A 26,811-nucleotide genomic window follows, 5' to 3' on the forward strand; every position below is an offset into this window, starting at 1 on the left:
AGCTTTCCTTCTCCAACATCCTGCCCTCCGCAGCCACAACTACTACTACTACTTAACATTTCTAAAGCGCTACTAGGGTTACGCAGCGCTGTACAGTTTAACATGGAAGGACGGTCCCAACTTCTCTCTTCCTTCCTCCAATATTATCTCGACTCGCCCCTTTTGACGCAACTTCCTGTTTCTGGCAGGGCAAAAAGCAACCGAGAGAGAGAAGTTGCGTCAGAGAGGGCGGGGTGGTAGAGGAGGAAATTGACGGGGTCGGTAGCGGGTGCCGCCAAGTTACCGATGTTAGGCATGAGTTTGAAGGTAGGATGGGGGAGTTTGAACTTGAAGGAGAGGTGCTGGGTCGCGGACGGGGAAGAGGAGAGGAGACGTGTGTGGACTGGGAAGAATCGAAGAGAGAGGGATGGATGGATGGATGGCAGACAGACTATGGGGGAGGGGTGCGTCCCCGAATGTGTATGAAGAGGGGTGCTCGGCGTTTGTGAGGGCAGTCGAATGCGTGTGGCTTGGTACACCTATAAATGGCGCACACAACCGCGGTTTATATTTCTTATTTTGGGTGTCGCACAGTTGATTCAGCGTTGTATTTTTTTATATACACTTCTGCATGTGAGTCATTTAAATTTGACATACAATGTGGTAATGCAAAAGTTTCACTTCATTCTACGATTGATTCTCTTTAAGGTAATTTGTTGCTTGTGACATCCAGCGGCGTGTATCTTTAACTGTGTTAACTTTCTGCATTTTAACATTTCTAAAAACACCTGCTTTTTCTTAGAATTTGTTGGAAAAGAGGAAGTAAACAAAGTATTTATTATTGGGGAGGAAACAACAAAAAGTTAATAACATTTTTAAAAAATCTGTTTATTACTTGATTGTATCAGGGAGCTTATAGTCTAAGGGGCCAATGCAAGTGACGTCGAGTGCACAAAATTTTGCTCCCCAATGCAGGCAGCAAATAGTATGCAGTTAGGTAGCATGCAAAACGTGTGCTAACGTGATTGTGCAGATGAGTCTCTTCTAGCAGCAACTATTTCTTGAGCTGTGATAGGTTGTGAAGACAAAAACGATGATGGAATTCAAAAATGTTTGGGATACACACAAGGGATCACTATATAGAAAAAGGATGACATCCAATTAAAGGAAAACTTCAATGACCTCATAACTGATGTAAGCCGATGCTGGGCAGACTTTTACGGACTGCGTCCTGTAAATGGTAAAAACAAGATCAGGATCAAAGCTGGAGTGGGCTTCAGTGGCAACTTCAATAGTTGGAAAGTAGAACTGGCGTCGAGCAGACTTCTGTGGTCTGTACCCCAAAACTGGCACAGTAATACAGTAATCAGCCGCATTGAGCCTGCATTATGTGGGAAAGCGAGGGGTACAAATGTAATAATAATAAACGATGGCAGATAAAAACCTGCACATTCCATTCAATAAGGTAGCCAGAGCTGTGCCCACCTCTCTGTGTGGGTCCCAGTCCCACATGCTTAAACATTGGTTGTCAAGTCTCCACCATGTCAACTGTATAGGCAGCCAAACATGAGGGGGATGGTATATGGTTATAACCAAGACTCTCAAGTATTGGTGACAGTATTCAAGTTACCAGTCAAGATGTTTTCCCCTTCCCTCGAGCCACAAAGCATATGACAAAGTGATCAGGGATGTGATACAGACGTAATCTACCTAGATTTCAGCAAGGCTTTTGACACGGTTCCCCACAGGAGGCTCTTGAACAAACTGGATGGGCTGAAGATAGTACCCGAAGTGGTGAACTGGATTAGGAACTGGTTGACGGACAGACGCCAGAGGGTGGTGGTAAATGGAATTCGCTCGGAGGGAAAGGTGAGTAGTGGAGTGCCTCAGGGATTGGTGCTAGGACCAATTCTGTTCAATATATTTGTGAGTGACATTGCTGAAGGGTTAGAAGGTAAAGTTTGCCTTTTTGCGGATGATACTAAGATTTGTAACAGAGTGGACACCCGGGAGGGAGTGGAAAACATGAAAAAGGATCTGCAGAAGCTAGAAGAATGGTCTAAGGTTTGGCAATTAAAATTCAATGCAAAGAAATGCAAAGTGATGCACTTAGGGAGTAGAAATCCACGGGAGACGTATGTGTTAGGCGAGGAGAGTCTGCTAGGTACGGATGGGGAGAGGGATCTTGGGGTGATAGTATCTGAGGATCTGAAGGCGACGAAACAGTGTGACAAGGCGGTGGCCGTAGCTAGAAGGTTGCTAGGCTGTATAGAAAGGGGAGTGACCAGCTGAAGAAAAGAGGTTTTAATGCCCCTGTATAAGTCGTTGGTGAGGCCCCACCTGGAGTATTGTGTTCAGTTCTGGAGGCCGTATCTTGCTAAGGATGTAAAAAGAATTGAAGCGGTGCAAAGAAAAGCTACGAGAATGGTACGGGATTTGCGTTACAAGACATATGAGGAGAGACTTGCTGACCTGAACATGTATACACTGGAGGAAAGGAGAAACAAGGGTGATATGATACAGATGTTCAAATATCTGAAAGGTATAAATCCGGAAACGAACCTTTTCCGTAGATGGGAAGGCGGTAGAACTAGATGGCACGATACGAGATTGAAGGGGGGCAGACTCAAGAAAAATGTCAGGAAGTATTTTTTCACGGAGAGAGTGGTGGATGCTTGGAATGCTCTCCTGCGGGAGGTGGTAGAGAGGAAAACGGTAACGGAATTCAAACATGCGTGGGATAAACATAAAGGAATCCTGTTCCGAGGGAATGGAGCCTCAGAAGCTTAGCTGAGATTAGGTGGCAAAGCCGGTGGTGGGAGACGGGGCTGGTGGTTGGGAGGCGAGGATAGTGCTGGGCAGACTTATACGGTCTGTCCCAGAGCCGGTGGTTGGGAGGCAGGGATAGTGCTGGGCAGACTTATACGGTCTGTGCCCTGAAAATGACAGATACAAATCAAGGTAAGGTATACACAAAAAGTAGCACATATGAGTTTATCTTGTTGGGCAGACTGGATGGACCATGCAGGTCTTGTTCTGCCGTCATCTACTATGTTACTATGTTATATCTATGTTCCGCAAATGACAAAACATAGGTGAAGCTTCAAAAACTCCAGACTGTCAGGCATCGGCCTCAGTTCACCCAATGTTGGAGTCGGCAAATCTTTCAGTCTTTTGCTGTTTGCAGGACACAGACCATAGAGGTCTGTCTGGCATTAGCCTCAGTTCCTAGGGAGAGACAGAGATTAAGTATACTAGTGTTTAATCATAACTGTGCAAAGTGCCAAATTCAACTCGTCACTTTGTTGGACAGATTGGATGGATGGACCGTGCATATCTGCTGACATTTACTAAATTACAAAAAAATTGTATCGGTACCAGGAGTTGGATGTACATACATCTGTGCATGTGTTGGAATGGTATTGTGTGTATATTTTTTGCAATACCAACATGATGTATGTGGAGAATAGCTGTATAATCAATCGCACAATAATCCCACTGTTTTTATCAATCCAGAAAGGGCATTTTTCCTTTAAATGCCACTCCATGGTTAAGGGAAGTGTTAAGCACACTAATAACAGGTGAGGTACAGAACACCAATTAATAGCTACATGCTGGTGTATTGTCTGTGATATTTAGGTTACAAATACATGTAAGAACACAGTGATTAATATTATGGGCCTATGCTGTGTAGGCACTTTTTTTTTTCCTTTTGAAAAGGATTGGACCTAAGACTATCGCCTGATGGTTTAGTTTCTGTGATTTGGTCCTTGCCTGTTTGTCTTTTTTTTTTATTTTTTAAATTGTGATTTTAACTGTATTTTTATTAGGGCTACACAATTAATGGGCACCAGCTCATTTACCAAATCTGCAAGACATTGCTGTTGAATCAGATGCATAAAGAGGCGGCGGTTGTTACACAAGATTCTTGTGGTCTGAAGATTTTGGCCAGTACTGGATCTCGGGGGTATTAATGCTTCCTTATGCATTCCTCACTTTTGGATGGCCATGCAGAAATCAGTGTTGGTGGCTGTAAGGGTTGGAGAACACACTAAATCCAACCACATAAAAGTATCTGCATGTGCCTATTATGCAGAGCTTCCAAAGGTTTATCAGGTTTGTGATTTTGGATCTCCATTTCTAATTTAGGGCCTTGCTGTTTGGATTGGTGATGCCCCTGCCCCTAGGTGGTCGTATCTATGGAAAGAAGGGGATACCAGTTCACTCATCAGCCAGCTGCTTAAATAGGGATGAATACAGAAACAAAGAGCTGATCATTTATGGGTACATAAGTACATAAGTACATAAGTACATAAGTAGTGCCATACTGGGAAAGACCAAAGGTCCATCTAGCCCAGCATCCTGTCACCGACAGTGGCCAATCCAGGTCAAGGGCACCTGGCACGCTCCCCAAACGTAAAAACATTCCAGACAAGTTATACCTAAAAATGCGGAATTTTTCCAAGTCCATTTAATAGCGGTCTATGGACTTGTCCTTTAGGAATCTATCTAACCCCTTTTTAAACTCCGTCAAGCTAACCGCCCGTACCACGTTCTCCGGCAACGAATTCCAGAGTCTAATTACACGTTGGGTGAAGAAAAATTTTCTCCGATTCGTTTTAAATTTACCACACTGTAGCTTCAACTCATGCCCTCTAGTCCTAGTATTTTTGGATAGCGTGAACAGTCGCTTCACATCCACCCGATCCATTCCACTCATTATTTTATACACTTCTATCATATCTCCCCTCAGCCGTCTCTTCTCCAAGCTGAAAAGCCCTAGCCTTCTCAGCCTCTCTTCATAGGAAAGTCGTCCCATCCCCACTATCATTTTCGTCGCCCTTCGCTGTACCTTTTCCAATTCTACTATATCTTTTTTGAGATACGGAGACCAGTACTGAACACAATATTCCAGGTGCGGTCGCACCATGGAGCGATACAACGGCATTATAACATCCGCACACCTGGACTCCATACCCTTCCTAATAACACCCAACATTCTATTCGCTTTCCTAGCCGCAGCAGAACACTGAGCAGAAGGTTTCAGCGTATCATCGACGACGACACCCAGATCCCTTTCTTGGTCCGTAACTCCTAACGCGGAACCTTGCAAGACGTAGCTATAATTCGGGTTCCTCTTACCCACATGCATCACTTTGCACTTGTCAACATTGAACTTCATCTGCCACTTGCACGCCCATTCTCCCAGTCTCGCAAGGTCCTCCTGTAATCGTTCACATTCCTCCTGCGACTTGACGACCCTGAATAATTTTGTGTCATCGGCGAATTTAATTACCTCACTAGTTATTCCCATCTCTAGGTCATTTATAAATACATTAAAAAGCAACGGACCCAGCACAGACCCCTGCGGGACCCCACTAACTACCCTCCTCCACTGAGAATACTGGCCACGCAATCCTACTCTCTGCTTCCTATCTTTCAACCAGTTCTTAATCCATAATAATACCCTACCTCCGATTCCATGACTCTGCAATTTCTTCAGGAGTCTTTCGTGCGGCACTTTGTCAAACGCCTTCTGAAAATCCAGATATACAATATCAACCGGCTCCCCATTGTCCACATGTTTGCTTACCCCCTCAAAAAATTGCATTAGATTGGTGAGGCAAGACTTCCCTTCACTAAATCCGTGCTGACTTTGTCTCATCAGTCCATGTTTTTGTATATGCTCTGCAATTTTATTCTTAATAATAGCCTCCACCATCTTGCCCGGCACCGACGTCAGACTCACCGGTCTATAATTTCCCGGATCTCCTCTGGAACCCTTCTTAAAAATCGGAGTAACATTGGCTACCCTCCAGTCTTCCGGTACTACACTCGATTTTAGGGACAGATTGCATATTTCTAACAGTAGCTCCGCAAGTTCATTTTTTAGTTCTATTAATACTCTGGGATGAATACCATCAGGTCCCGGTGATTTACTACTCTTCAGCTTGCTGAACTGACCCATTACATCCTCCAAGGTTACAGAGAATTTGTTTAGTTTCTCCGACTCCCCCGCTTCAAATATTCTTTCCGGCACCGGTGTCCCCCCCAAATCCTCCTCGGTGAAGACCGAAGCAAAGAATTCATTTAATTTCTCCGCTACGGCTTTGTCCTCCTTGATCGCCCCTTTAACACCATTTTCGTCCAGCGGCCCAACCGACTCTTTGGCCGGTTTCCTGCTTTTAATGTATCTAAAAAAATTTTTACTATGTATTTTTGCTTCCAATGCTAATTTCTTCTCAAAGTCCTTTTTTGCCCTCCTTATCTCCGCTTTGCATTTGGCTTGGCATTCCTTATGATCTATCCTGTTACTTTCAGTTGGTTCTCTTCTCCACTTTCTGAAGGATTGTTTTTTGGCTCTAATGATTTCCTTTATCTTACTGTTTAGCCACGCCGGCTGACGTTTAGTCTTTTTTCCCTTTTTTCTAATACGTGGAATATATTTGTCCTGAACATCCAGTACAGTGAACCTGGCGTTGGAATCCTTGGGTTATGTGCTAAACAATAGCTATACTGGGGCAGACTGATGTCCATCTAGCCTAGTATCCTGCTTCCAGCAGTGGTTAAACTAGGTCACAAGTACCCAGCAGAATCCCAAATAATAGCAGGAATCCATGCTTCCAATCCCAAGGACAGCAGTGGCTTTCCCCCATTTTTATCTCAACAGACGACTATGGACTTTTCCTCCAGGAAACTTTTATAAACCCAGATATAATTGCTGTTAACGAGTTCTAAAGCTTAACTTCGTTGAGTGAAAAAATATTTCCTCATATTAATTTTAAAAGTATTATCATGTAACTTCATTGAGTCCCCTAGTCTTATTACTTTTTGAAAGTATAAACAATTGATTCATGTTTACCAGTTCTATCTAGAATTTTGTAGACCTCTATCATCTTGCAAGAAGGTTTCAAAAAGGGCTTAGTCTTAAGTGCTTTTAAGGTCTAGATGGTAGCTCTTGCATGCTTTTTTGGCTGCCATCAGGATATAATCTGTTTTCTTAGGGGAATCAACCACTTCCTGCTTCCCAGGTGGGCAGTATATCCTTCCAGGAATCTGAACCTCGTCCTCTGCACCTTTCAAAGCCACAATGTGATCTTCACCCTAAAGGATCTCACACTTAAGACAATCTTTCTGGTGGCAATTACCTCAGCTAGAAGAGTGCTGGAATTACAGGTGCTGTCATTTTGAGACCCCTTGTTGCATTTTTATGAAGCTGGAGTCACAATTGGGATGGTTCTATACTTTCTTCTGAAAGTGGTCTTGTCCTTTCATCTGAATCAACCGATGTCTCTCTCATCGTTTTGAAAAGAAGATTATCCAGAGGAGTTTGATTCGTTTTGCTGTTTGGATTTCCATAGGATTCTAATTAAATACTTAGAGGTCGCCGACAAATTGTCATTCTGATAATTGTTTTTGTTATTTTCTGGCCACAAGAAGGGCAATGAAGCTTCAAAAGGATGCCATTTCCCGTGTGTACATCCTGTTTGGCAAGAGTCCTCTGGATTTCAAGGCACACTTAACGAGAGCTCAAGCTACTGCATTTGCAGAGGTGCAGTTGATTTTCCATTGAGGAAATATGCAGGTCTGCAAGTTGATCTTTTACTCACACTTTTCTGAAGCATTGATTGGATATTTTGGCCGAGGGACAAACGGCTTTCGATGCTTTAGCCCTTTCTGCCCAACTTGAGGACTGGTGTGGTGTTTTTTGGGTTTTTTTTTTTTAACATCCTGCAAGTCTCTGGATTGATCTGTGGGATGAAATGGAAGAAAAAAATTAGTTTTTACCCGGTTTTCTTTCCTTTCAATCCAGAGGCCCTCCCTTGGAATCTGTGACTGTTTGAATATGTACTTATGTTTCATCTTGCATAAGCTTTGCGTTGTACCCAAGAGAGCTTCTTTCTGGAGTTGATAATGTTGCTCATACATGTTACACTCTATAAAGGTGCATATGGACTTTCTTTCTATGAAGGTGTATATGGCCGTGTGCTGCCTGATTACCGCAGGACACACCTACTGCCCACTCCCCATGTTAGAAAATTCTGGTGGACTGAGTTGTCATTCCTCTCCTTGGTCGTCATTGCTGCTTGTGCTAGGCTGCGTATTTGGTTCGCTATTCTCTAAACAACTTACAAAATATTATAGCAAAATTGTACAGGAATCAGAGAATTAAAGTCTTTTACTCACCCACCAGCACAGCATCAGACATCAGTGATAAGTTATAGCACCGGTAATTATAAGTAATTAGACTAATTATATAAAGAAGAGAAAAAGAAGGAAGGAGAGTTTGTTCCTCATACAAAGGTCACAGAACAGAGAGAAAGAAGATAAAGAAAGGAGAAAGAATGAATGAAAGAAGATTTATAGCTATAGAGAATTAGTTTCTATCGGGGGGAGGAGGGGAAGAGTACCCCCCCCCCCCCCGGATACAGGCTGTGGCAAGGATATGAAACTCTCCTGCCATCCGGACTATTTCAGAGTCTCTTTAAATGAGCAGTTACTTATATACCCTTCCCATCACAAAGGACCACCTCATATATCACCCAATCAGCAATCCTGCAAGTACATAGAAAACCTGTGATAGGGCCTTAGTGTCCTTGCCACACCTCTGCTTAGTAACAAACAGTTGGGATGTCATGACAATTGGGGGGGGGGGGGGGGGTCTGGTCAGTTTGTTTGTAACAAGACAGTTGGTTGGGATGTCATGGCAATGGTCTTGTCAGTTTGTGGTCAGCAAGAAATTCCTGTCTTGTAGCTATCAGTGGAAACTCAGAGGAACACAAACAGAAATAAGCAGACCCAAAAGAAAAGGCCAGAAAATTCCAGAACATGCTCTTCTTTGTCTGTGTTTCTGTGAGGACTTTTCCTCTATATCTTCTTTTCTGTCTGTAAGGAAAGTACTTCTTATATTCACTCACCTCTTTGTTGGACCAGAAAAGACATTGACTGAAATTCAGTCTGTCTTGAAAAGCCTTAGTAAATAACACTCTATTGTATAAGACTGTTGATTCAACCTTGTTTCTTCTGATTTTCTGTAATAATTTTTATTTTCTAGCGTGGGGATCTGCGCGTTCTGATCACAGCAGCACCACGGGACACCTCAGTGCGCACCATCTTGGCGCTGTTTCGTGTGCTACCCATTCAGTAGGTCTACCGCCTTCTAGTAAAAGGGCCCCTAGGTGAGGTATAAATTAATTTATGGGTGGGAGAGGGGAAGATTTGAGATTGGAAGTAGGGTTTGAATGCTGAGGGGTTCAAGTCATCCCAACCTCTCTCCTCTGCCCCCAATCGCTGCTCCCTTCATCTGTACGTTCTTTATGTGCCCAACGATGCCCTGGTTGTCTGCAATCTATGGCATTACTATCTTAAACAGCCCCTTTTCTTATTTGCTAGGTGAGCTTGCATTCTGAGATGTTTAGTATGTCAATCATTGTATCATTTTAGTACAGATATAAAGTGTGTTTTGGTTTTTTTTTAAAGCTGTAGTTTACATCTAATGTTGATTTGTCTATGTTTGGATATTTCTCTTTTTAAAATGTATATAACTTCATTTGACTTTATATGCCACTTTTTTAGTTTCTGTGAAGAGATATTTTGACAATTGAATTTAGAATATGCAGTTATATTCTCAGTCTTATAAAATGTACATGTTTCTTGTACGAGCATTTATAGTTTTAGCCAAGGCAGATCTGGATATAACCTCTGTATGAAGGTTATATCCATGTGTAATAATACATTAATCTGTTGGAGATTAATGTATTGTTATGCATGAGATATGGAAAAATATTTGCTTGTTTTTATTTTATAGATTTGAGAAAAAGTCCAAGGATTACCACCAATTGGAGTTTTTGTTTTAAGTGTGTTATCTAGTTGCTGACCCCAGCACAGGCAGATTTTGCCAAAATACAGCCATATCCTAGTCATCCTGAGTGCCGTGATCCTGTTCACTGACACATTTGGATGTCAGAATAAACTTCTAAATTCTGGTGGACTGCTGAGTTGTCATTCCTCTCCTTGGTAGTCACTGTTGCTCCTCTTTGTCTTTGTTTCTGTGCGGACCTTTCTTCTGTCTTCTGTTCTGTCTGTACTTCTTATATTCACTCGCCTCTTTGTTGGACCAGAAAAGACATTAACTGAAATTCAATCTGCCTTGAAAAAACATAGTAAATAGCAATCTATTGTATAAGATTGATTCTCAACCTTGTTTCTTCTGATTTTCTGTAATCAATGCATATAAAATAACCTGCTGCGTAAACCAAATATATGCAATTATCTTAAATGTATTCATTCTATAAACCAGACTTCTTTTGGGGACAGTGGGGAACGGTGCAAAGCACCAGTGTTCTAGATTCTAAAAATTGTGATGTCACCTCTTTTCATTGTTTTGTAAATGTAATTTATTGCATTTGATTTCTTTTGTAGTGATAGCTCTGTGTACACTTCTGGTGCCTTAAAGATGGTAGTTATTATTACGCTAGTGGAGCTAGGTAAATAGGCATGGAGAGGACGTTCTTATGGGGATAACTGATGAATGAGCTGTAATTGGAATCCAGAAGATTGTTTACTTCCAATTATGAGCATTAACCTCCACCGATTCCCTTGAACTGTTTTATTTATTTACTATATTTATACCGTGTTTCCCCGAAAATAGGACATCCTCTGAAAGTAAGACCTAGTAGAGGTCTTGCTGCAATTTGAAAATATAAGGCCTCCCCCGAAAATAAGACCTAGCAGGGGAGGCCTTATTTTTCGGGGAAACATCGGGGTCACCCCCCCACCCGAGATCGCTCCCGGAACTAACCTCTTAACCGCTTCCTTTCACCTTCGCACTCGCCGCAAGCAGCAGGGCTGGCCACTCCTTCCTTCCGTGTCCCGCCCTCTCCTGACGTTACGTTACGTCAGGCGAGGGCGGGACATGGAAGGAAGGAGTGGCCTGCCCTGCTGCTTGCGGCAAGTGCGAAGATGAATAGTGAAAGGAAGCATTTAAGAGGTTAGTTCCGGGAGCGACTGAGGGCAGGGGGAGCCGCCGATCGAGGGGGGGAGCCGGCCTGATTAAGTAATTGCTGTTTGAGGAAGAAATTGTGACCAGCAGAAGAAAGGGGGTGTTGATGCCCCTGTATAAGTCGTTGGTGAGGCCCCACCTGGAGTATTGTGTTCAGTTTTGGAGGCCATATCTTAAGGATGTAAAAAGAATTGAAGCGGTGCAAAGAAAAGCTACGAGAATGGTATGGGATTTGCGTTACAAGACATATGACGAGAAACTTGCTGAACTAAACATGTATACTCTGGAGGAAAGGAGAAACAGGGGTGATAATGATACAGACGTTCAAATATTTGAAAGGTATTAATCCGCAAACGAACCTTTTCAGGAGATGTGAAGGCAGTAGAATGAGAGGACATGAAATGAGATTGAAGGGGGGCAGACTCAAGAAAAATGTCAGGAAGTATTTTTTCACTGAGAGAGTAAGTGGATGCTTGGAATGCCCTCCCGCGGGAGGTGGTGGAAATTAAAACTGTAATGGAATTCAAACATGCGTGGGATAAGCATAAAGGAATCCTGTGCAGAAGGAATGGATCCTCAGGAGCTTAGTCGAGATCGGGAGGCAGCGCTGGTGGTTGGGAGGCGGGGATAGTGCTGGGCAGACTTATATGGTCTGTGCCAGAGCCGGTGGTGGGAGGCAGGGATAGTGCTGGGCAGACTTATACAGTCTGTGCCAGAGCCGGTGGTTGGGAGGCGGGGCTGGTGGTTGAGAGGCGGGGATAGTGCTGGGCAGACTTATACGGTCTGTGCCCTGAAGAGCACAGGTACAAATCAAAGTAGGGTATACACAAAAAGTAGCACATATGAGTTGTCTTGTTGGGCAGACTGGATGGACCGTGCAGGTCTTTTTCTGCAGTCATCTACTATGTTACTATGTCTTAATAATGTTGTATATTTTATGTAATTATGTATGTAATCATTGTGAACCATCTAGTACAAGGATAGTGTGGTACACAGACTATGAAAATTAAATAACTATGCACCAAACTGTAGTTGGGTTAAGGCATTGGCATAGGCTGCATTTTCATTTTACTTGTATGTTTTCATTAGTGGCTCCCCAGTCCTTCAAAAGGCGTACAGGTTATGTATCTGAAGCAGTGGAGGTTGGAGTGACTTGCCCAAGGTTACAAGGAATGTTGGTAGGATTTGGAGTGTGGCTTTCCTGGTTCTTAGCCTGCTGCTCAAACAACTAGACTGCTTCTCCACTCCATTTCTGAGAAGGCTGGTGATTCTCTGGGGGGGGGGGGGGGGGGTGATAGAATAGCTAGTACACCAATCTGTGTATGACAGGATCGGCAGGTTAGCCTCCTTGGGCCTCCCCCCCCCACCCCCCACTCTGTACCAAGATAACAGGCTAGAATGGAACTTCTTCCCCTGATTCAGCAAAACCACTCATCCTTCAGGCCCCCTTGAAGCTCTTGCCTCTTCTTTGCTGGCAGGAAGAGAAGTACTTCTGCCAACTTATTTATCTCTGTTGGAATAGTGCTATGTTAGCACGGATTCACTCTTTTATCAATCGGCCAAGTTTGCATTGCTGAATTTAGAGATAACATGGGAATGGAGGCAGAACAGAAAACACACCTCACCTCTTAGCCCCTCTCAACCTACTCCAGAGAAACTCAAATAGAGTTTACAGGTTACTTATATACTGCTAGAACCAAAAGTTCAAAGTGGTTTACAATACCAGTAAAAATCGGACAATCACTTGAATACAGTTAAGAACAAATGCCCAAAACCTCAGTCAGCATGAACAACAAAAAGCTTAAAAAGCAACATTTTAAACATCTTCATGTATATTCAGATTGCTTATCCTACATAATAATTCTTACCTCCAACGTTCTGAACGTTGCCTGAGACCGTGAATCCCTCGGAGGTGGTCTGCTTCCATCAGAGTGACGTCATGAAGTGGCACGCGCAAACAAACAAACAAAAAATTCGAGACTGGCTGCCGCCCTCGCGAACCGGTTACCTGTACTATAGTCTCCATGTATCTCTGGCCCGCCCTCGCGTCAAAACGTGATGACGTTGAGGGCGGGCAATCTCTCCTTCTCCTCCCCCTGCCTGAATAACGCTGGCGCAGACGCGAAGACAACTTCGGATGACAGCACAGGTACGCGACGGCGTCGGGGGAGAATTTTCTGCGGGGAGGGGTGGGGGGTCGATAGGGTCGCGGAAGGGGGGGGGTCCAGGGGTCAGCAACGCAGGGGGGGGGGGGGGGAGGTTGTAATCGGAGGGAGAGGGAGTCTGAAACTCGGTGGCAGGGGCGTGAGGGGGGGGGGGGATTACCTTGCTAGCGCCCGTTTCATTGCCTACCGAAACGGGCCTTTTTTTACTAGTAAAACAAGAAACGTACTCAAGCCAAATTATAGGGGTTTGATACGCAAGAAGTCTATCATACATCTTAAATCGCCTAATGCTCTTATTTGTTAAGAAAGGCACAAGGAGAATAGTTTTAGTCCTCCTAGTGGGAAAAGAAAATTCAAAGTGGGACAATAGACATTCAGGACAGTCACCATAGAGAACGTGGTATAAAGTACAAGAAAATTTAAACGGAACATTTAGTACATATTGAACACTGAACATGGGAACTAAATGCAGACAGTAGAGGCAACAAGGTTGAAACTGGGCCGTTTTGTCAGTGCTTGCACATGCAAGAGGTAGCAGTTTCAAAGCCATTAACCAGGCGAATTTCCCTGGGTTTTTATTTTTCAACCGATCAGGTACAATCCAAACTTTGGTATAGGAGCTTACACTCTTAGCCTATCATGCACTATGAGAACAAGTAATAATACAGAACAGCACAGCAGCTGTGTTCCGATCACTTCCTTTTCCACCCCAACCAATTCTCAAATGTCCACAAGTTGCAGAAAGAATGACGGCACTGAGCGAGCAGGAAGCTAGCTCAGTTCTTTAAAACTGTACTTCGAGTACAAGGAAGGCATCAATTTCCCTGTTTTGAAAACTGGCTTCCTTTGGCTAAAAGCATATCTGGGCTTTCACAGTGTTCGTAATTCTAGAATTGGGGAAGAACAGTTTTATTTAATTAGGATTTATTTACCTTTTTGAAGGAATAAACCGGTGTACAGCACGAATAAGTCAAATATAAGCAATAGGCAATGCAGTAAAAATATTCAAACAGTACAAAATATGGCATATAGTATGCTACATTACAATGTCAACACAATACAACATTTTAATAGACAGCATAGGGTGTAAGCAAAGATGGAATATATAGATACGATGGAGTAACAAAATAAGGGACTAGTTTAAAGAAAATTGTTTGAACATTATCTTAGCAAGGGTAGGGGTGGATAAACATGTCCTATAGTATGTGCAGCCTACAGTCGGTTTTCAGATTACATGCACTGTTTTAGCCCTGCTTAAGACTATGAATTGCAGGTACAAAGTAGATCTACCCGTGACACTAGCTAATTTCAGAATGAGGCTATCCAGGTAGATTCTCTTTGAAAGTTATCTGCAAAGTACATATGGTAATAGTGTGTGTCTGTCTTGCCACAGAGCAGCTCACTGAACCCCCCCCCCCCCCCCCCCCCCCCCCCCCCCAAAAAAAAAAAAGTTTAGGAATCTTAATGTAATGTTCTATAAACGTTTCATACATCAAAAGATTATATAACCCATATAAAAACTAGTCTTTTTACTTGGTATTTGTCAATTCCTTGTCTATACCAGACCAGTTCAGACTAATGGGTTGTGTCCATCTACCAGTGGAAGGAGACAGAGAAAATAGTTCCAAGTAAACTGCCCCTTAAGGGTATCGTGCAGCCTGGAATGTTCAGTATTTTCTCCGTCTCTTAGCGGATGGTGGACGGATCGTGCAGCTGCTCTGGATTGCTGGCTGGTAGCTCCTGTCCCAGATTCTTCTGGTGACAGTGGAGCCAGGGGTGTGCTGGTAGCCATGTGGGGGCTAGTTTTAGATGATACTCAGTGGTCCTGAGTTCCTCCTCTGCCAGCTAGGGTGATATCCAGTGACCTGGTTCCCTCCCCTCCCTTACCTCCCCTGGCTGTCTTTATAGCAGGGTGATTGAGTGTGGCATGGAGTAACTTGTCTCCCCTGTGGGGTTCTTCTCTTCTGTGGTGATAGGTATAACTGAATTTCTGCCTCTGAGGCCTTTATCAATTCTTGTCACTAGTGAAACAGGTTGTTTAAAAAAAAAAAAGAAACTTTATTTTTCCTTCTTTCTCTTGCCTGTTACCTGATTTATTTTTAGTTCCTTCTTCTCGGGGCCTCCTTTGTTTTTGGCAGCCACTGTCCATGCTTTCGTCTTTGGGCCATTTTGTTCCCTCGTGGTCTTTTCCTCTTGTTTCCTGCCTTTGGCAATGTATTCTAGGGGGCCACTTGTGAAGTTTCTTCGAATTTCACTGGCCGGCGTCTGATTCTGATCTTGGACTCTTCCGAGCTGGTACTGTTGCAGGAATGGAGGCATGAATTTGTGATGCTTCAGGAGTCAGACAGCACACACCAGTATGAGAGAAAAATCTTCTTTATTTGCCAGCAAACAAAGCAAGACATCAGTTCTAGCTCTCTTCTCCTCTGTCTCAGCTCTCTGTGTCTTTGTCTCAGCTCTCTTCTTCTGTCTGTTCCTTCTGTCCTTCTCTTTCTTCTGAGCTCCTTCTGACGTAAACTGCTTCTGCTCCTACTTAAATAGGGTCCTAAGCCCTCCTCCTAGCCTAGCCCCCTTTACTCCCAATTGGTTAAGAAATTGATTGGCTACCTTGCCTCAACCAATCATTACTTTTGAAATATCAGTTACATAGGTTCCAGACATCCTAAACTGACCTCTGACCTGGGGCCCCTTAAGCCAGACATTTGGTCTCCAGTCTCTTACATGTTATTATGATTGATTTCTCATATTCCTAGTACTAACTGCTAACTAAACTCTGGCATTCATTAAAGGGGTCAAAAGCCAATCTTACTTAATAGCATACATATCAGGTTATTACTTCCAGGAGGCCAGTCCTACACTTAGCTATAATTAATCAAGGAGAAGAGAGCTGACTAGTTCTGACCTCTTCACCTATCAGCTTATACATTGAACCAGCCAGAACTATGGCTAAGTCAAACCACATGTTGATCTCCTCAACTGCAGTCTTAAACAGCAGACAAAGAGTAATACAGAATTTAACAGATATTCTACACAGACACAAACCTTATTAATTTACACAGAATCAGTATTTCTTATAAGACATATTCTAAATATCAAAAACTTGTAAATACTAATCTATTGCCTCTCTCTCTCTAAATAGTATTTTCTATCTAAGCATTTTAAACTACAATTAATCATATGTCTGGCTCATTCCTTTATTCATTCATAATAGTTTACAGCTGTGCCAGCTAGCATTGGCAATTCACAAGGGACAGAGTTTCATTTCTCACTGACCTTTCCTAACCTTAGCTCGGCCAAGCTAGACATTGAAATAATATGAACCATCTGGCATACCTTCACTTTAGTTGCAAAGTAAAAAGTTAGAATTCTAACTTCAAGCTTTTAACAGAATTAACCCTTCATATGATTTCTTATATATGATTATGCCCATGGCTGCTTCATTCCCCCCTTTGAGACTAAAATCAGCTTATGCAGAGATAAGTCTCACAACTCAAACTCTGGAGATTATAGTGATCCTAACTAGGAATAGACTTGTGAATCACCATTACCCTACTTGTTAAGGTTCGACGGCATACTGCCGAAGCACATGAGGCCAGGAAACAAAACAAAAACCCTGCTAAAACTAAGACTATTAGGGAAATGAACAAGGGACGTATCCAGGAGGTCAATGACCACCACCAGGAGGTAAGATCTAATCCTCCTCGGTAATCCTCCACATTAAGGCTAGCCAACTGTAGGACTTTATCCATAGCATGCCTAACTACATGCGTCCTATTTATGACAATAGTACAGCACTCTGAAGAATTTAGCACTGTGCAGAGGCCACCCTGGGCTGCAAAGAGATAGTCAAGACCCATACGGTTATACCTAGAAACTATACTTAATTCATTAATTTGATCCTGCAATGCATTGACTACCACATTCAGCTCATGAACTAAAACATGGAGTAGGGACTGAAGTCTCCGAGTAGCCATACCTAGTTCAGTAATACCCGCTACCGGGCCTCCAATTGGAATCCAGGCCGTGGCAGAAAGGGCTACAAGTCTCTTTTTAGTCAGAGGATAAGTAGAATTAATATACTGGAGGGCTAATTCAATCGCCTCATCCTCTGTGGCAACGGAGGAGGGTAAGGACAAAGCCTCTCGCTTAGAGCGGTGCAGGGATAGTGGCTTAAGAGGAATAACTTTAGGAAAATAATTCAAGGTTACCAATACACAAAAATCATATGTGGCGGGAAGAATCATGTGGAGGACATTATCACAGAGCCAGTAATGACCAAGAAGAGGGTGAGGAAAGTTCCCAATAAATGTTGGCTCAGGCTGGACAGGGTACTTAGGGTGCCCATAATGCGAGCCCCTATCCCAGGGGGAACGAAGACGAAATGGAGACTTTGCACACCATAGGCGCCAATCCCCAATTGTGACAGGCTGCTCATTTGTTAATAACTCTTCATACCCCGGGGACTTATGAAAGTAGAAAATAAGCTTGGACACTATAGTCTTCTCAGTGGTACGCTTAGGAGCCAGATAATCACCTGGGTCATAATCTACAGGTATGGTAGCAGGGCACATAGGAGTACCTGGAGAAACTACCCACACAGATTCTCCTTTTTCTGGGAGAACATTAGTATAGTTACAGGGAATGGGAAGAACAGTTGAGATGCTTCTTGTTAAACAAAACACTCCAGAGGCTGGATAGGGAGACGTAAAAACTGGCCTTAGAGAAGATTCAGAGGGGGAAGTAGCATTATAAAAGGACCACCAAGTATAATCCTGGCTCCAAGGGCCTGAACTCGAAAAATAGGGAGGTATAAGAGCTGGGAGTTGCACAGGGACAGGTACAGCTGGGACATCTGTAGTATAAGGAGAAAATCGGGAACACACAATACAAGGGGAAGTAATCTTTGCCTGGCTAATTAGTTCCTGGACAGAGTGTAACCAAAGGTTGGAGCGAGTTGGGGTATTAGGAACAAGGAGGCAAGGAGTAGAAAACAACAAAAGCATCCAAACTACTAACATTTTCTTTCTTCCTAATCTAAAACAAATACAGCAAACTAATTAAGCAATAATATTTCAACAGTCTGTGCTAATCACAGATTACTCTCATATAGTGTTCTCAGTCTTTGAGTTCTTATACCAGTTGGGATAGACCCTCAACTGACAAGGATCAAGCTTTCAAATTCCAAGAAAGCCAGAATCAGAGCAAGAAAGAGTCTCAGTGTGAAGCCGAAGTTCAGCCGCTCCTGCAGTATGCAGTTGACCCTTCTTTTCAGCTAGTAGATTCTTTGGTTCGGGTCAGGCGCAACTTCAATGGCTCCGCTGGATCACTTTCTGCTCTCCACTGTCTAGGCTCCGTCTGATCCGTGCTGGGCTCAGTCTGGTCAGCAGACTTAATTCGAGACCAATGGACCCATGGAGTAATCCCTGCGACCTTCACAGCTGCAGGGGTAGAAAGCAAAACAGTAAAAGGTCCTTTCCATCGGGGCCCCAAAGGCTGGAGCTTCCAGTCTTTCACCCAAACTCTATCCCCTGGCAGGAAGGAATGTACCTGAGCCTGGAAGGGGACAGGGTTTATTTCTCTCACATAAGACTGAAGCTCAGAAATTATCTTACCCAGGAGGGCTACCTGCTCCTGCACCTGGGCAGACCCTAAAATCCCTATGTCTCCCTTAATTCCCTGTAAAATGGCTGGGGGCTTCCCATACACAATTTCAAAGGGAGAGAGGGCTGTTCCTTTAGTTGGGGTGCATCGAAGGCGAAAGAGGGCTAGTGGCAATGCCTGTGGCCATTTCAATTGGGTTTCCTGACAAATCTTTGCTAGGCTATTTTTCAAGGTTCTGTTTGCCCGCTCAACCTGCCCTGAACTCTGGGGACGATAGGCACAATGCAATTTCCAGGTAATGCGCAATGCGCGGGACAGGGCCTGAAGTGTAGCTTCAACAAAGGCGGGACCATTATCTGAACCTATGGCAAGGGGCAGTCCATACCTGGGGATGACATCCCTAAGGAGGGCTCGAGCTACTTCTGTGGCTTTCTCAGTGACTGTAGGATATGCTTCCACCCACCCAGAAAAGGTACAGACCATGACTAAGAGATATCGGAGCCTACCGCTCCTGGGCATTTCTGTGAAGTCTATAACTAGGGACTCAAAGGGTGTTAGTCCTCTAGACTGAACTCCTGGTGGAATACGGGGTCCCTGACGAGCATTATTCTGGGCACAGAGAGTACATCGGGCAGAGGCAGTGGCAACCAGACTATCCAATCCTTCCAGCACCACTACTCGATTGAGTAGGCGGGCTAGTGCTGTTTTCCCTAAGTGTGATAGGTCATGAGCTTGAGACACTACAGGCCAAGCTAGGTGGCGTGGCACCAGAACTCTGGTATCAGGGAGATGTAACCAGCCATCAGGTCTCCTTACTGCACCTTCTTCTTGAGCCCATTTCTCTTCCACTTGGGTATACATAGGTGTCCATTCTTGCAATCGAATTTGGAACAGGGGAGTCACAGTACTTGCTAGGGGTCCTCGAGCAGCTTCCTTGGCCACCCGATCAGCATGGCGGTTCCCTCGGGCCACTGGAGTATCTATTCTTTGGTGTCCCCTGCAGTGAATGACAGCTACCTTCTTGGGGGCCCACACAGCCTCTAGCAGCTGAAGTATTTCAGGTCCATACTTAACAGGTTGGCCTGCAGCATTTATGAGTCCCTTTTCCTTATACAAAGCTCCATGAGCATGTAGGGTTGTGAAGGCATACTTAGAATCAGTATAAATGTTGGTCACCAGTCCTGCTGCTAACTCCAGAGCTCGTATGAGGGCCACAAGTTCTGCTTTCTGGGCTGAAGTTCCTTGGGGCAGGGCTCTTGCTTCTATCACCTTGTCTTCTGTCACCACAGCATAGCCTGCCAGTCGCTTGGAGTTCTCCACATAACTGCTTCCATCTGTGAAATAAATTACATCTGGGTCCCTCCACGGAACATCTTTAAGATCTGGTCGACTGGAGTACACTTCATCCATAGTTTGGATACAGTCATGATCCGGTGGTCCCTCAGATGCTGGCAAAAGAGTAGCGGGATTAAATGTAGCCACTGTTTCCAGGTGTATCCGTGGATTCTCACACAAACTAGCTTGGTACTTAACCATACGGTTATTTGTAAACCAGTGGTTGCCCTTATACTCCATGAGGGTAAGAACTGCGTGGGGGACTTTAACAACCAGTTCTTGCCCCAAGGTCAACTTATCAGCTTCCTGGACCAGTAAGGCTGTTGCTGCAATGGCCCTCATGCAGGCTGGCCATCCTTTAGCCACTCCATCCAGCTGTTTAGACAGGTATGCAACAGGCCTCTGCCAGGATCCCATCATCTGGGTCAGCACACCCAGAGCAACCCCCTGTCGCTCGTGGACATACAATGAGAAAGGTTTCTCCACATCAGGAAGGCCTAACGCAGGGGCTTGGAGTAGGGCTTTCTTTATGGCAATGAAGGATTGTTGAGCAGTAGGTCCCCATTCAAATGGTTCCTTTTCACCCCCCTTTGTGGCTTGGTAAAGGGGTTTCGCCATCAATGCAAAATTTGGAATCCAAATTCTGCAGAATCCAGCTGCTCCCAGGAATTCCCTAACTTCTCTTCTGGACTTGGGTTGGGGAATTGCAGCTACCGCTTGCTTCCTACTAGCATCCAGTCTCCGACTTCCCTGGGAAATGCAAAAGCCCAGATACTTCACTTCTGACTGACAAAGTTGGGCCTTTGAGCGTGAGACCTTATAGCCTGCATCCAAGAGTAGCTCCAGCAATTCTCTGGTAGCCTCAAAACACTCTTCCTGGGTCACTGCTGCAATCAGGAGGTCATCTACATACTGGAGTAAAACTCGCCTGGAAGGCTCAGATTTAAAAGTCTTAAGGTCTTGCCCTAGGGCTGTCCCAAAAATAGTGGGGGAATTCTTGAACCCCTGTGGCAGGCGGGTCCATGTATACTGAAGCTTCCTTCCTGTTACTGGGTTTTCCCATTGAAAGGCAAAAAGCAATTGACTGGCTGGGGCCACCCGAATACAAAAGAAGGCATCTTTTAGGTCTAGTGTTGTGAAATGGGTAGCTCCAGAAGGTATCAATCCTAGCAGGACATATGGATTAGGCACTACAGGGTGTAATGAGATAGTGGATTTGTTGACCACTCGTAAGTCTTGGACTGGCCGGTAGTCCTCAGTCCCTGGCTTCTGAACTGGCAATAGTGGCGTATTCCATGGAGACTGGCAAGGACGAATAATTCCATGGGATAACAGACGATTCAAATGTGCTTGAATCCCTTCCAGAGCCTTTCTGGGAATTGGGTATTGGCGAAGATGGATTGGCCGGGCATTTGGAAGTAAATCTACATGTACAGGAGGAATATTTCGGGCCAACCCTGGGGGATTATCTTCTGCCCATACCCCACTGACCTGAAAGCTGTCTGCCAGGGGTAGGTCAACTTGGCCCTGCGACTGATGCAGCCGCCATTCTTCTTCAAGAGGGCAGCAGAAACTCAATATACCCTTAGGGCTGGATGTCGGGGGCCGAAAGGAGACTGAAGTCTGGCCATCAGAGTCAAAGGAAATTTGGGCCCTAAGCTTGGACAGCAGGTCTCGGCCTAACAAAGGGATTGGACAGTCTGGCATATACAGGAATTCATGAGTGACTATGTGTGAGCCTAATTGGCATCTACGGGTTGTCAGGAAAGGCCTCCGGTTCTGCACCCCCGTGGCTCCCACCACTCGGACAGTTTTTCCAGACACAGGCGCTAATCGCTCCGTCACAACAGAATGTTCAGCTCCTGTATCAATCATGAATGGAATTGAGCGGCTCCCTATAGTTAGCTTGACCATAGGTTCCTGGGAGCCCAGTTTGTAGGAACCCGGTCTGTCCTATTCGTCCCATTCTGCCATCTCGGCTATCCCGATGATGTCAGATTCAGGAGGCTCATATCTTCCCTCTCGAACTCGGCCTCGGCTTCCTCGATCTCCTGGTCCCCTTCTCAGTCCCTGGCGCCTCTGGGGGCATTCATCTTTCCAGTGCCCTCTTTCCTTACAATAGGCACACTGGTCCCTCTCCAATCTTGGTCTGGGATTCTCCCCCCTTGGCCGGGATTGATTGAAGGAATCTCGGGGCCTGGCTGGTGGTCCGGGGTCCCACTTTGGCTTCCCATTAGCTAGAGGTCGACCTCGGTTAAGGGTGGAATTAGTAATGGCTGCCGCTAAAAGGTCGGCCTTCTTCTGCATCTTCCGGTCAGCCTCTCGGCGCACCTCCTGATCTCTATTAATGAAAACCTTGGTTGCGATCTCAATTAGCTGGGTGGTATTCATCCCTGCGAATCCCTCCTGACGCTGCAACTTCTTCCGGATATCTGGCATACTCTGGGCCACCAATGCACTATTCACCATTCTCTGATTTTCTTGGGCTTCAGGGTCAAATGGGGTGTATGTTCTGTAGGCTTCAATTAGTCGCTCTAGAAAGGCCCCAGGGGATTCAGTTGCCCCTTGGAGAATTTCAGAGACCTTTGCCAGATTAATGGGCCTCTTTATGCCTTTCCTCATACCTTCCAGCAAGTCCCGGCAATAGCCAGACAACAGTTCATAGTGCTGCCCATCATTTGGATCCCAATCTGGAGCTGCGCGAGGAAACCGAGCTCTAACCCATCCCTCTGGGTCCTGTGTCCCCCCGGGGACACGCTCTCGCGTGATGGCCTCAGCATTTTGCAAAATCTTCCGCCTCTCCTCAGTTGTGAAGAGGGTCAGGAGAAGTTGTTGACAATCAGTCCAGGTTGGGTTATGGGTGGCCATAATGCTAGCCACTAGGTCCACCAATGCTGAGGCTTTTCAGTATAAGAGGGGTAATGCGTCTTCCAATTCAGGAGATCGGTGGTTGTGAAGGGTACATACTGATAGGCCTGTGCCTGTATAACCTGACCCTGATTATTAGGATCCGGTCGAGTGGTAGTTACCTGGCGGAGGGGCAGAACTCTCGAGGAGGTGGGAATGGAACCTGAGGTAGAGCTAGGAGCTACCCTCCTATCATGCTCAAAGGTGATTGCAGCAGGTCTAACCCATTCAGTGGAGGTATGTTGAACCCCTGAGGGATGGGGAGGGGTACTCATAGACTGAGAGGTGGTCACAGGTGAGTCAGTCCATTGAAAGGGATGCCGGGCCCCTGATGAGTGGGTAGGGGTATTAGAGGGAGAGGCTGGGCTGTCAGGAGTTGAGGAGTCAGGGAGTGGAACCCAAAGCGGGTCTTCAGAGGTTAACAGGAGAGGATGTGGCACAGAAGGGTAGAGGCCAGGTGAAAAGTCCAACCTAGGATGTGGTGGGGTTCGCACAGAAGAGGAACTATCCGGAGAAGCCTGTACTGGAGAAGCTTGGGCTGGACGGCGTGGATCTCTGGGGGTAGCACGGAACCCCAACAATAGGCCATAAGGTGGTGGCTCAAGATCTGAGGGGTCATCAGAGAGTATGGGTTTCTCAAACAGGGTAGGGGCGGAAGCCACTGATTGGGTGGTAAGCTTCCTAGGGCTCTTTCCCTCTTCTAGTTTAGATTTTCTAATCTTTCTTTGAACACGGCCTAACATGAATTTTACTGGGGATCCCATATAAGTTTTCAACCAGGAGGGAGGGTCAGTCACAAGGCTGTCCCAGGAATCTATATAAGGGAGTTGTTCAGAATATTCTGGTTCTCCTACAACTATGCTGTAGACCTTCCGGATTACTTCAATATCTAAGCTGCCACTAGGGAGCCACCCCACTCCCATAGATGGCCACTCAACTTCACACAAGGTTCTTAGAGTACTTGAGCTTAAAGTCTGTCCATAGTCATTAATTAAAAAGCCTTTTCTAAAGTTTTTAAGCATACAATCTAGGGGGGTATCAATTTGTCTAGATGATGTCCCACCCATAATGCTTACAGTTACAACACACAAAGAGGGGGGGAATTTTTGAGAATGCAGTAAGGGGTCTGCACTCTCGAGACACTAGGTAGACAGACAACAATCGCTTCCTTCCGTTGCTGACCAATTGAACTCGCGTTAATTGGAAATGCAGCTATAAGAAGTCCGCACTCATTAACATTCAGGCATCACACATTCATTCAGTACAGAAAATCCCACCCAACAATTTCAGATTTCTCAGATACAGATAAGCTCAAGCGTTTTCGCTTCTAATCTCCTCTAGATTAGAAGGTACTAGGGCCTTCGCTGAGAGTTGATCAGGCTCTCCTTCCTCAATTTGTTTGAGGGGCTGATTTACAATTTTCTAGCTAGAATTACAATACAGAATACAGAATACATACCCGGCGAATGTTCTCCAGTCAGTTGGGTGCTGGGATTAATGCAGGATGCATCCCACCGCTGCCACCAAGAATTGTTGCAGGAATGGAGGCATGAATTTGTGATGCTTCAGGAGTCAGACAGCACACACCAGTATGAGAGAAAAATCTTCTTTATTTGCCAGCAAACAAAGCAAGACATCAGTTCTAGCTCTCTTCTCCTCTGTCTCAGCTCTCTGTGTCTTTGTCTCAGCTCTCTTCTTCTGTCTGTTCCTTCTGTCCTTCTCTTTCTTCTGAGCTCCTTCTGACGTAAACTGCTTCTGCTCCTACTTAAATAGGGTCCTAAGCCCTCCTCCTAGCCTAGCCCCCTTTACTCCCAATTGGTTAAGAAATTGATTGGCTACCTTGCCTCAACCAATCATTACTTTGAAATATCAGTTACATAGGTTCCAGACATCCTAAACTGACCTCTGACCTGGGGCCCCTTAAGCCAGACATTTGGTCTCCAGTCTCTTACATGTTATTATGATTGATTTCTCATATTCCTAGTACTAACTGCTAACTAAACTCTGGCATTCATTAAAGGGGTCAAAAGCCAATCTTACTTAATAGCATACATATCAGGTTATTACTTCCAGGAGGCCAGTCCTACACTTAGCTATAATTAATCAAGGAGAAGAGAGCTGACTAGTTCTGACCTCTTCACCTATCAGCTTATACATTGAACCAGCCAGAACTATGGCTAAGTCAAACCACATGTTGATCTCCTCAACTGCAGTCTTAAACAGCAGACAAAGAGTAATACAGAATTTAACAGATATTCTACACAGACACAAACCTTATTAATTTACACAGAATCAGTATTTCTTATAAGACATATTCTAAATATCAAAAACTTGTAAATACTAATCTATTGCCTCTCTCTCTCTAAATAGTATTTTCTATCTAAGCATTTTAAACTACAATTAATCATATGTCTGGCTCATTCCTTTATTCATTCATAATAGTTTACAGCTGTGCCAGCTAGCATTGGCAATTCACAAGGGACAGAGTTTCATTTCTCACTGACCTTTCCTAACCTTAGCTCGGCCAAGCTAGACATTGAAATAATATGAACCATCTGGCATACCTTCACTTTAGTTGCAAAGTAAAAAGTTAGAATTCTAACTTCAAGCTTTTAACAGAATTAACCCTTCATATGATTTCTTATATATGATTATGCCCATGCTGCTTCAGTACCAGTTACTTTGGGTTTTTTTTTTGTGGGGCACGGCTCGTGTCTGGATCACGAAACTCATTTGTTTTTCTCCTCTTCACAGTCCTAGACGGCGGCTGGTTCAGAGGGTGGCCCCATTGCTGGAACTTGTACCTTTGTGGTTCGGAGCTTAGTCTGCCATTTCCAAAGGGGGGGGGGGGGGGGGAAGTCTATCTCGCTGGCTCCGTTTGGCTGCAGGCTTGGTCTTTTTAGTTCAGGGCTATTTTTTCATTCCTGTCAGCCTTACACGGCTGTTGGTCAGTTCTTTTTCAGACTGTCCGGTCTCTGCTGCTTTAGGCATCTTGCTTGAGATGCCCCTGCTATTTGATTCTTGTTTTGGCAGCAGTTTTTCCTCCCTTTCTTAGCGAGGTTGGTTCTCTCGTCCCCATGGATCCCTCCTGTCTGCTCTGGTTTGTCTGCAGGGTACGTTCCTTCTGTCGGGGGTCCTTGTTGCCCTTGATGTGCAACTGCTAACTCATATCCTTCTTCTGAGTACTCTCAGGAGCGCCATTCTTGCCAGTCTTTTGCTTCTACTCAATTCAGTGTCTATGGGAATGTGCCTTTTTAGGACTAGTTTGCCACAGCTATTCCTTGCTTTCAGGCTGGAATTTTAGCTGGCACAGGCGGATTTTGCCTTCTCTAGTTTCAGGTGCCTCTCTCCTGGTACATTTGGCACTCCTTCCTTTTTCTGTAAGGGGCGCAGTTCTTTCCTGCTGAGCAGATCTATTGCTGTGCATCTGGAATATCGCCTCTTAGCTCTGCGCTTTTCTCAACTTTTCTGCAGGGAAGTGGCTCTGTTCTAGTTCTGGAGTTTGACTCTCCCTTAGCTGGTTTATCCTCGGTTTGATGTTAGAGGCCAGCATCCTCTTTGTTCCTGGCCTGGCGAGAGTTGTTTCTTCCTCACTGCCTTACAGCTGCATTTTGCTCCCTATGGTCTGAGGATTTCAGATCTGTGGTGCTTACCTCCCTCTTGGCGGGAGTTCTTTCTCTACGTTGACTGCTGCTCTGTCTCGGTTGCCTAGGAGGCTCAGAGACCACTTGAGGGCTGAGAGTGTCTCTTGGGGCACGGGCTTTCTCTTCTTGTAGTTTTAGTCCCTCTGGGCAAGGGGAGTACAGCGCCAGGTCTGCATTT

At 44.9% G+C, this 26,811-nt stretch overlaps 1 protein-coding gene across 1 annotated transcript in view; it reads left to right on the forward strand.

The window, feature by feature from the left end:
* Positions 1 to 208: 208 nt before the first annotated feature.
* The window catches only part of TP53BP2 (tumor protein p53 binding protein 2), a 184,219-nt gene continuing 157,616 nt past the window's right edge, over positions 209 to 26,811 (forward strand). The window contains 1 exon segment of the mRNA XM_030195966.1: positions 209 to 306. Within this exon segment, the coding sequence (XP_030051826.1) occupies positions 286 to 306 (21 nt within the window). The 5' untranslated portion in view covers positions 209 to 285.

This window comes from Microcaecilia unicolor, chromosome 3 (genome assembly GCF_901765095.1).
Source record: "Microcaecilia unicolor chromosome 3, aMicUni1.1, whole genome shotgun sequence".
Taxonomy (NCBI): domain Eukaryota; kingdom Metazoa; phylum Chordata; class Amphibia; order Gymnophiona; family Siphonopidae; genus Microcaecilia; species Microcaecilia unicolor.